General features: G+C 37.9%; 1 protein-coding gene across 1 annotated transcript in view; it reads right to left on the reverse strand.

The window, feature by feature from the left end:
* Window positions 1–3,500: 3,500 nt before the first annotated feature.
* The window catches only part of LOC125234152 (cytochrome P450 4C1-like), a 31,386-nt gene continuing 22,668 nt past the window's right edge, over window positions 3,501–12,218 (reverse strand). The window contains exons 9-10 of the mRNA XM_048140354.1: window positions 10,219–10,389; window positions 3,501–3,812 (exon numbers count right to left, since the gene is read on the reverse strand). Of these exons, the coding sequence (XP_047996311.1) occupies window positions 3,655–3,812; window positions 10,219–10,389 (329 nt within the window). The 3' untranslated portion in view covers window positions 3,501–3,654. The remainder of the gene's footprint in view (window positions 3,813–10,218; window positions 10,390–12,218) is intronic.

Consider the following 12,218-nt stretch of genomic DNA (forward strand, 5'->3'; position numbering starts at 1 on the left):
CAATATACATATTGTTGCAATTTGAATCTTTCATGAACCAAATAAAGTAGAATTTCCATTGATACATTGATTTTTGAAACAAACGAAATTCGTACCAATTTGCTTATTGTGATAGGCTCAAATTCAAAATGGGAAAACTAACTATATGGTGGGCCTTACGGGATTAACACGTGCGTAACCCGCTTAAAATATTTTAAAATATCATTTGCCATAGTAAAATAAAAACCTTTCAAGAGCATTTCTTTTTTTTCGCCACTTTTATGTGATATTTTTGAAAAAGAATATGCTATTTATACTCAGAATCACTAGCTTTTTCAATCCTAGCAGTTAAAAAAATTGTCCCATGCGATTTTTTCTTATTTTGTTACCATTTTCCGTACATGTTGTGTGGGGTAACAAAAGAGGAAAGTAAAATGTAAGGAAATTCTGGGACACTTTTTGTCACCCAGTGAGATTGAAAGTACTCGTGATTCTAAGTAGTTGACCTAAAATTCCATAAAAAAATAAAAATAAAAAAATGGCAAAAAAAGAAATGCTCTCAAAACTTAGTAACTCGAATGCCGCGTATAGCCCCATCAAAAATTTACGCCTACTCATCCGAAATGTGTTTTTTTCATGCTTTGAACTCCCGCGTTTCATTAATAATTGATGAGTTTTGTTGAAGTGTTTTTGGTTCTGATATGTTTTCCTTCTTGATCTAACAAGGAAATAAATAAAGTAGACAAGGAATTAGGTGAGAGATGAAAGAAACAGTAGAAACACTCGCAATAAAGTTGTTTTGATTAGTTTTTGTAGTAGAAAATACAGTGACTATTTTATTGCATATTAAACATGTAAAATCGGGTAACTCACGTAAAATTGTCGAAAGTCGCTCGACATGTTTTGCTCCGTAACGAGGAGCAGTTCATTGAGCACGCGCGATGCCGACGGTATCCCGACGCAGACTGCGGGCCGCAGCTCGCTGCGAGCGTTGGCTCGGCGCGGGGGTCGGCGGCGGCAGGGGCGGTGCGAAACTACCCTCACTTTCGGCATAGTTGTCATTTGTTGGGTTGCACGCTACACTCACCACGACCTTCGACAATTTTACGTGAGTTTTAGATTTTACATGTTTAATATGTCAGTTTCTCATGGTAGTTTTATTATGCTATTGCAATTTTCGATATAAGAATACGTTCTTGTACATACATACATACAATCACGCCTGTGTCCCATGAAGGGGTAGGCAGAGCACATGAAACTACTCAGGTTTCAGTGCCACTCTTGGCAAATAAGGGGTTGAAAGAAAACGAAACTGTGACATTGCAGTGACAGGTTGCCAGCCTCTCGCCTACGCCAATGGAGCAAATGGAGGGTTAACTTGAGGGTTAACCCACCATTTTATATGGAATTTGACAGATGACAGCCCACTAACCCTGAGTTAAGTGGCCTTAGATGCTATTTTCTAAGGCTCACTTGCACCAACCACTTAACTCAGGGTGAGTGCGCTGTCCTCTGTCAAATTCCATATAAAATGGTGGGTTAACCCTCCATTTTCGTTGGTGCAAGTGGCCCTAAATGTGTTACTTTAAGGCCCACTTGCACCGGGCTGTCAACTGTCAAAGGACCATGCGTCAAAATGGACCCAGAACCGACAGACATGAGAGTTCGGCTATTAAACAGGTATTTTAATCTACTTCATTTAATTATATGGGCATAAAGTCGAATTCCATTGCAGAACCGAGAGATATTCATATTTTAATTCATAGTGAATACGAATTATGAAGAATCTGTAGCTAGGGGATTTAACATTTTGGAGGGTAGGTAACATACAATATGGTAATAATGAAGGTATTGCCACCGAATATCTTGTGAACTACATTTGTGCGGTTACCTAGTCATCTGTTTTTAATATCTTGATTTATTGTCTAACAGCGTTTAAAGACACAGACAAGAAAGACAGACAATCAAAATGGCGTAGATGCCATCCCTCATTATTACTGTTCTTGTTAAACTGGAAGACGCACAATAGGCTCTTGTGCTCACACCATTTCCATTATATGGTACTTGGGGTTAGGCAGGCATATGCCATTTAATCATCCTGCAGGTCATTTGAATGAGTTGGTCATTGATGTATAATAAGATAACATTAAATTGCTGTAAATACTGAATATATTAATAAATAAAATAATCACCCGGACAAATATTTTTTTACACATTTCTGTATCTCTCAAACGCTCGGTTCTGTCACGTCATTTTAGCTTTTTTCGCTACGTAAAGGTTGTCTGAAAGAGATCGCTTTTTAGTTATAAGACCGCCTTTTATCTTCCTCTAGTTTAAGTACTTATTGTTTTGTATCGCTTTTATATTATTATCCTATTGATCGGTAGTCAATCACTAAGAGAAACCCGTTTTTGTAGATCGTATAACCACTGACTAAAATATGAATATCTCGGTTCTGCAATGTAATACAACTTGGTGCCTATAGAACAAAGTGAAGTATATTTATAGACCTATTTAATGACCTAACTCTCAGCTCTGTTGGTTCTGGGTCCAAGCTCCACACTAAGTTGCCCATGGTCCACATATACAATATTATAATATATTATTATTAAAGGACATTCTTACACAGATTGACTGAGGCCCACGGTAAGCTCAAGAAGGCTTGTGTTGTGGGTACTCAGACAACGATATATGTATATAATATATAAATACTTATATACATAGAAAACATCCATGACTCGGAAACAAATATCTGTGCTCATCACACAAATAAATGCCCTTACCGGGATTCGAACCCGGGACCGCGGCGTAGCAGGCAGAGTCACTACCGACTGCGCCAGACCGGTCGTCAAACTACATTTTTGTTGGTGCAAGTGGCTCTAATGAGCCTAAAAAAAAGCAATTTAAAATTCTGGCTGATAAGTAACATGTCTGTGATTCAGTCAATAATTTAATTTATTGAGCGCCCGTTCTACAACTACAACGAGTTCATAACGAACAAAGAATAATGAAATTTACTTTCTATTGAAAGTGCAGAATTGAATGTTAATTTTTATTGTAATTTTTTTTTTACTAAATTTTTATTTGATATGCTTACGATGTAAGGACTATTATTATTATTAATGTTTTCTTTTTATTGTATATCATTGACTGACATGTAAATTAGGGGAGAGTCTCTCGATTGGGTCGTCCTTACGTTACGGATTCCCAATGAAAGGCTTGTAGCGCGGAAGGGGTTGTCCGGTCCCTGAAATTAGCTTTACGAATAAAATGATTATGATTATGAAATGTCAATATTTCCTTGTTAAACAGGCAAGAAACGGCAGTGTCACTGTCGGGCGACAATAAACTAGCTTCCTACTAGTCAAATCAGCTTCTTTTTAAGAACTGTCGAAACGATTTGCCAATATGGAATTACTATGAAATACTGAAGAGTGACGTCACGGTCAATTCATTTACTTATTAAATAGAAATTTGTATGTTATTATGTTCAATAAAAATCTTTAAATCTTTAAATTTATTATGTTTAAACATAACTACTGTCCATATTTTTCTTCTAATTATGTTGGTGCTTTATTTCGTGCACTGAATAAAATTTTATTTTAAGTATAGGAAACTATTTAGCCTATTGTCACTAAATTGTGAAATAGGCCACAGAGATAACAACACAAGTTGTTATCTTGGCAGGAATCTCACGTAGATGGGTTCGACAGCCCGCAGCACTAAGTCCGCCGTCAGCGCCGGCCGGTGGTTCTGGATCCGCGGCACAAGTCGGAACTTCTCGCAGATCATGCTTAGCACGCACTTCATTTCCATCATCGCAAAACGTTGACCTGGAATCAAAGAGTACATTTTAAGGGCCAGTTGCACCAACCACATTTGACAGACACATCATCGTCACGCAGCAGACGTCTATGGAACTTCCCTATAGACTAACTATAACTCCGTATAGACAGATTAAGTCTAAGAAAAAACGTACCTCAGTAATCTACATGTACTAATAGTACAAAAAAAAAAAAAAGACACGATTCCCTGCACTGTACTAGACCGAACTACTCCCAAATGATTCTGCTCTCTAGTAAATTTAGTACACACACACACGCAATAGAATGGGAGCGAAAGGAGCGAAGAGCCGAGGAGTAACAATGACAGCAAAGCGATCCGTGTGATCCGATCGCAACCGAAATAAAACCAACTGACTCGGACCGAGAGCGCGCGAAAAGGGCCGATCAGCTCTCGGCTAATACGTGGCTAATACGAGCGAGCGTTACTGTACGCCATATGCACAATTTGTCTCTCGCTCTCTCGGTGTACTACTGTCCTAAATGTCCTAATAGAACGAACTAGTACACTTCGGAGATCGTACTAGTTGGGAGCGATCTTTTCAGTGAATCTGATCAGTTCGAGCAGGCTCAACTCTACTGCTTCTAAAACGTGGACAAATTGTTAATATGGAAATTGTTCCACATACAACGCATTTCGAAATGTACAGCACTTTCACACGCTAAATATTTAATGTGTCATGTGACCGCAACCCCTTTCCAACTTTCCGCACCTACATTAAAATGTGTTGCGATGTGACAAATAATACGTTTTAAGCACCTTATTAGCACATGACGATATCAGTAGAAACAATGAGAAATTTACTGACGTATCGGACCAACAACGTTTTACAGTACATTACGATACAAGTGAGTAAAATGAGAAATTCGCACACGTATCAGACCTACAACGTTTTACAGTACATATTTATAGCCCTAAACTTTTCGACATAGTTACCCAACGTGCTAATTGCACTAGTGCGGTAAATTAACACTATAAGTACAGTAAAACAAGTAAAGGGATGAACTATATACTATGTATACAGTCATATGATATATCGGAGCGGGGAATTGCTCACAAATAGAGGTATATTTTTTATGAGATAGGACAATAGGAGGCAAATCAGCAGACAGGTTGCCTGATGGTAAGCGGTCTTTGCCTCCCATGGACACCCGAAACACCAGAAGCGTTGGAGGTGCGTTGCGAGCCAAGATACGCTGTTTGGAAATACAGATGTAGTGCGCAAAACTTTTCCATCGCATTTTCACTGAAACGTACGAACGTGCCATGCTCATGGTTTCAGTCAGTCACAGTACAAGACGTACTGACATTGTCTAAACTACGAGTAGCATGACAAATACGATTAGGTATACATAATAAACTTTTTAACAAAAAATAAAACCGCCTTTTATTTTTTGATAAAAAAATTATTTATTTGTTGATTTTTAGTGGTTCCTATTGATATTACATGTATCAGTCCGAATATATGTACAGTAGTAAAAGAATTATCCTTTAACTCCTAACCATTGAGGAGTTGACCTTCCATCATCAGCTCAGCCACATAAAATTATTACCATCAGGCGTAAATACTGGTGTACCTTTGAAAAATACACTAAAAACATTACATGTGCCTATAACATTTGAAGAGTTCCCTCGATTTCTCCAAGATCCCATCATCAGACCCCGACTTGGTGCCAATGGGACCATCTCGGGGTTATACCCGTTCGATTAAAAAAAAAAATTGAATATCGATCCACGACTCTCGGAGATATCGAGTAACATGCATACAAAAAAAAAATCTGTCGAATTGAGAACCTCCTCCTTTTTTTGATGTCGGTTAAAAATACGAAGAAAATAAAGCTTTTCGCACTTTCGGACTTCAACGCTTTGGTAATATAGGCCTAAACCTTTTCAAACAAACAAAAACCTTAATCAATCTCTGCTACCCAAATCGTAACAGGTTTTTAAAGAGAAAGATTGAGCAGTTCCTTCGAAAATTGTATGTCGGTTGAAAAGTCAAACCTCCTTTTAGCAAGCGATGCGTGAGTCCAACGCGGACGGACAAGCACTTAAACTTTATAGGCTGGTTGTGTTCGCTTTGAATTAGAGCGTGGAGGGTTTTTTGAGTGTCCAGTTTAAGGAGACACTGGTACGTTTCATAACTTATACCGACCGGGATATAAGTAGACCGTGAATATAACTCCAGACTCCAATCAAAACATATATTTATTTATTTTTATTTTCTTTATTGGAGAAACAACAGAAGTAAGCACAAACAAAATTACATCAGGTATGTTATGTACAGTTCAAGAGATGTGCACCTATGACGCTCTCACTGATATACCTACAGTAAATTAAGCTTAACGCACTTAACGGCTAAGTAATAATGGAATTAATGAGTGTATCTCTATTCCTACAACTTGTATGAGACACTAGCTTTTTCCCGCGGCTTCGCTCGCCTTAAATTCCCCCCCCCCCCCCAGAGGAGGTCGGGGTTAGAAAGAGACAAAAAGTACTCAACTATCTCCACTTAAAAAATCACGTCAATATGTCGCTCCGTTTTGCCGTGAAAGCCGGACAAACAAACAGACAGACACATTTTCCCATTAGTATTAGTATAGATTTACCTTTTTTGACAAGAAACAAAAAATGGTTAAAATAAATATTTAAAAAAGTGAAAAGTCTGCCTTGGGTAAGACTTTTGCTTATCACAATGTTTTGGCACGATTATAGCGCTTCGTAACTGGCGATATTCCAATATGACTTGAAACTCGGATGCTGCGTTAGTAATTAGTATAATATACAGAGTGGGGCCTGTAACAAAGGCGAAGAATTGAACTGTAGGCTATTCTCCTTATACTGATCAACATTTGTTCAGTGACTTTTAAAAATTATGAAGTCTTTAAATTTTAAATTTTTCATACAAAATAAATATTAGAATCAATGTACGCCATTATTGTTGTCATTGACGTTGTCTGTCACACTTTAGACTTAACAGAATTCGCAATACATTACCTCTTAGAAAAAACTTTCAAGGGTGATAAAAATCAAAATACAAGTTATTTTTAAAAGTCGCCGAACAAATGTTGATCAGTATAAGGAGAATAGCCTAGAGTTCAATTCTTCGCCTTTGTTACAGGCCCCACTCTGTATACTCTTTGCGTTTTCACATTATACGATCCGATATCGGACGTAAGACCGATATCCCATACATTACTGGCGCGATCTTGGATTTTTCCCATTGAAATCCTTCCGACATCCGATATAGGATCGGATGTGAAAACGGACTTACGGTAGACGTCGCTACAGATCCCATTGGTAAAAACTTGTGCTGGCTTGGTTGAAGACTTGGTGGCTCAGTTGGCAGAGCGCTGGACTATCTATCCATATGCCGTGACTTCAAGTCTCATTGGGTGCCTGCCCAGGCATTTTTCATATTTAAATTATTTATGAGAAACATTGAATTAACCCAAACACGGCAATCATACAGGAATGGCATCCTGAAGCACGCCCCAGCTTTTTAACTTAGGTACTTTTAGTCTTTTACGTATTTTTAACAACTCTTAGAGAGAAAAATCTTGTGAACATGCTTTTTGCCGTTAAATTAAATGGTAATGGATGACTGACCTTTTAGCTCAGAGGAAAATCTAGGTTATAAGGTTAACCACAGAACTTAATTTAGATAGAAGAAACAAATTCATATATTTGTATAGGGGCCGAGCGTGTCAAATTTTGTACTGAAGTTGATTCTTGCCTGTAGTTTTAAATATGTCTCAGGCTCTTGATTGTTCATAATTTTTGTGTTGTTGCAATTGAATATCACGTACAGAGGCATTTTTTACGTTTTGGTTGACTTCAACTAACAAAAATTGACGCCCGAAAGCTGCAAGCTGCGAGTAAAGACGGACAACTCAGTGGATTTCACTGAGTTCATTTGACACGCTAAGTAGATACGTTTGCTTGATCTATGGTATATATGACATCTGTGAGGTTAACGCTAAGCGAAGATTGAATAGGGTTAACTTGACTAGAAGTCCATTATTATAACGGAAGCGTAGGATCACCTTGAACAGAAATGGATCTAATATCGGCAAATACTAGGACTTTTCTATAAAGAGAAATACCTACCAAAATAAATTAATGTTTTTGTTGCCAAATGCCAACACCAATATACTTTGAACCAGACATTTTTTAACTCCGTATAGACAGATAAAGTAAAAGAAAAAAAAAACGTACCTATCATATATTCTGATTATATTAACTCCAGTACCCAAAGGTGGTCTGGAAGAGACCGCTCTTAACCGATAAGATCGCCTGTTCTTACTTCTGTTTAATTTGTTTTTGTTTCTTGTGCATTACTTGTAAACTATGTGATGTGTGCAATAAAGAGTATTGTATTGTATTGTACCTCAGTACTATACAGAAAAAACCGGCCAAGTGCGAGTCGGGCTCGCGCACAAAGGGTTCCGTAGCAGCAAATATAATAAACTTATTATGTCAATTTATACACCTGCCAAAATTACAGTTAAATCAACCTATCTCAAAAACTATAAGAGATACTTTGATCAAACCAAAAATCGTTGAAAGAGTTAATTAGCATGCATCACCTCTATTTTTTTTAGAATTTTATACCCCGTAGTTATAAAAATAGAGGGGGGGGGGACATACTTTTTACGACTTTGAGAGCTGATATCTCAAAAACCGTTCACTTTAAGAAAAATGTTTTTTAGAAAACTTTATATCATTTTAAAAGACCTTTCCATTGATACCCCACACGGGTATGTACATCGAAAAAAAAATTTTCATCCCTCAGTTACATGTATGGGGGGCCCCACCCCCAATTCTTTTTTTTACTATTTAGTGTCATAATTTTGTAGCGGTTCATACAACACATATTCCCATCAAATTTCATCACTGTAGTACTTATAGTTTCCGAGTAAATCGGCTGTGACAGACGGACAGACGGACAGACGGACAGACGGACAGACGGACATGACGAAACTATAAGGGTTCCGTTTTTGCCATTTTGGCTACGGAACCCTAAAAAGTACGGTGGCCTAGATGGCGTTACTACTTTGGGGACGCTCAGCTAGATGGCGCTAATATTAATATTTGACATTTTAACACATATCGAGCTAAAAATATGGGCCAAATTATCAAAACTGAGATTCGAAAGTTTTAAGCCTGTGTCAAGAGATGGCAGTCTATGCACTGTGATAACACATTTTACTTCGACAATATCTATAATGCTCGATCCTCTTTGCTTTGAACCAACACCACCCCATCTCGTCCCGTGGGTGTCGTATAAGGCGACTAAGGGAAAACTGATGGCGGCAAATTTGTACATGAGCCATGCTCCTCCTGTATCCGTAGCGAGGTCCTTGCTCAAGAAACCTGTGCACGCTGCCACCACAAAAAAAACAGTGCGTTGTACCCCTCCGCGCAGAAGATGTGAAATAATGTTAAACTTTGTAACATACTTAACCTCAAAAACATTTTGTCAAATGACCATCAGCATCACGTTTTTGCGTTTAGTTATTACGCCCATTTTTTTACTGTTTTAAATATTTTACATAACTATTTTTGCTCAAATTATTGAAAAAACAAACATAAACTCATTTTGCACTCGATCTAAATATAAAACACACACATTCCAATGAGGAGGCACTCTGACATTTTATCCCGTCAGGTGGCGCCTGTGCAAGTGCCTAGGCATGTCACTGTGATTCGTATGTGAGAGAGAGAAGAAACATATCATCTTCTCGATCTCACGTATGAAATTTTTTATCTGTGCAATAGACTAATAGGGTGGCCTCATCTGTAATAACTTTGAGTGTGCCTCCTCATTCATTTCATTTCTATTCTGTCACAGACTGAATGAACAAGTGAATGAATGGAATGAGTGAGTCGCGTTCAGCGCAACGACACTGACAGAATGTTACGCGCTGAGTGAGTCGGCATTTCACGCAACGTAACACTGTTACGCGCTGTCAGTTGGAGGTCGCATTAAAAGTTTCACTTAAAAAAAATAGAATAGAATAGAATATTTTTATTCGAAAGCACACAGATAATAAACAGTTTTACACTGACATAAAATAGTAATAAAATGCCACGAAATGGCCTCACCTCAGCATATTGCTGGCGACTTCCAGCGCTGGTCTTTCGGTGAGACCATTAAGTGAGAAAAATCACGGAAGGTAACATACAAAAGAAGAAACATGGGAACAAAAAAAGCATACATTTAAAATAAAAAACATGACAAGAATAAAAACTTGGCTAGACAGACTTTACGTTTTGATGGCGACCGAACCTGAATCGGTCCGGTCGGATATAGCGTGGCGTGACATTAAGCGCTCGTGTACTAGCGCTAACGGACGTTACATGAACTAAATGACGCAACACAACAGAAAATCTTACCTATACAGTTCCTGGGTCCAGCGCTAAAGGGGACAAACGCATATGGCCGGTGCTCTGCGTCCAAGAATCTTTCAGGCTTGAATTCGTCGGGATCCGGGAACAGGTCCTGCCGTCTTTGGAGATCGTAGATGCGGAGAGCCACTTGGGTACCAGCTCGAACTAGGATGTTATCTGCATGAAAAGGCAATCTTAAAATACAAAACAACCACTTTATTGCACACCTCACGTAGTTTGACAAGTTATGCACAACACAAGAAACACAAGAACAATAGGGACCTTGACTGTTCTTAAAATACAATATTTTGTACCACGCACGAAATAAACCATCAGATACATACATACATACAATCAGGCCTGTATCACATACATGAAGGGGTAGGCAGAGCCCATGAAACTACTCAAGTTTCATTGCCACTCTTGGAAAATAATGGGTTGACAGAAAACGAAACTGTGACATTGCTGTGACAGGTTGCCAGCAATGCCAGCCTACGCCACAATTGAACCCATATCCCACAGTCGCCTTCTACGACACCCACGGGAGGCATGGGGGTGGTGAAATTCTTAACCCGTCACCACACGGGAATACCATCAGATAATTATAAGAAAACCATGCACAGAAGTTATTTTTAAATCCAATTTCTATTTAATAAGTCAGGTAAAAATATATAAAGTAACTGAATTGACCGTGACGTCACTCAATTCGATTTCATATTAATTCCATATTATCAAGTCGTTAAAATTCGTTTTGACAGTTCCTAAAAAGAAGCTGATTTGACTAGGAGGCAAGTAACCTATGGCACGTATTTAACCGGGCGACTAAATAACCATAGAAATGGGTATCAAAAATAATAGTTTGGCGACTAAAATGGGGCCTCAAATTATTTCAATATGAGGTAGCATTTTAATGTCATTACGGCTACGGTTTATTCAGACGCGAGTACCAACTATTTATTTGGCAACTGAATTATTATATTGGAAACAATTTAAGAGATACAGTTTAATCGGAAAAAGGCTATCTATTAATATAAAATATACAGTTCTTTTAAAATATTTATATAGCAAATTAACATAAAAAGTACATTTAAAATTTATACATCGGCACTCATCACCTGAGCTGTCATTTTAATAAAAAAAAAAGAATTCTTATAAAATATAATGGTCGACAAAATATTATACTTATGGGTAAGAAATTAGGTGTTTGGGAGTGCTGGCAACTTCGACTCTATACAATGAATTTAACTTTTCATGACGTTTACTCTATCGAATCTAAGGCCGGTCTTACGCAGTCTTAACATCACTCTAAAAGATTCATTTTTTTGGCAGGAAAACCTTACTCAGAATAATATATGCCTTTTCATAAATCGTTCCGCAGATTTTATAGTATCGAATCTTATGCTGGCATAATGTTAATGAGCAAAATAATCTTCTAAATTAAGAGTATTTCCGTAGATTTTTGTTTGCATAATATTAAGGCAGTAAAAATTTGTCCATCTTCTTCCTATTTCTGTTCTGATAATGAGTCTTGTGTGTTGGGGATGCAAGATACCTAACACTCCTCCTCGCTTCACTCGTCGTCGTACCTAACGGTGCCTCTGGGACTGTATTTCATTTTCTTTTTGCTATCGTTGTTTTGTTCATACAAAGTGCCTAAGAATTATGCTATAGCAAATTTGGTAGGACTTATATTCTACTAAAAAAATAATCTAACCCTAACCCACTTTTCTGCTAGCAGAAAATAATTCTGCTCTTGTACCTCTAATATTATACTATACGATTATCACGGTATTTTTTTTAAATACCATGTCGGTGGTAAACAAGCATACGATCGGCGTGATGGAAAGTGGTCACCGTAACCTATGGACGCCTGCAACTCAAGGGGTATCATATGCGCGTTACCGACCCATTAGAAGGTTATACACTCCTTTTTGCTGTGTCCTTATTATAAAATGATATGGTACGCGTTCCCTTATAGAGATATTTAAATACTACTCGTGGTTTAC

Source organism: Leguminivora glycinivorella, chromosome 15 (genome assembly GCF_023078275.1).
Source record: "Leguminivora glycinivorella isolate SPB_JAAS2020 chromosome 15, LegGlyc_1.1, whole genome shotgun sequence".
In the NCBI taxonomy this organism is placed as follows: domain Eukaryota; kingdom Metazoa; phylum Arthropoda; class Insecta; order Lepidoptera; family Tortricidae; genus Leguminivora; species Leguminivora glycinivorella.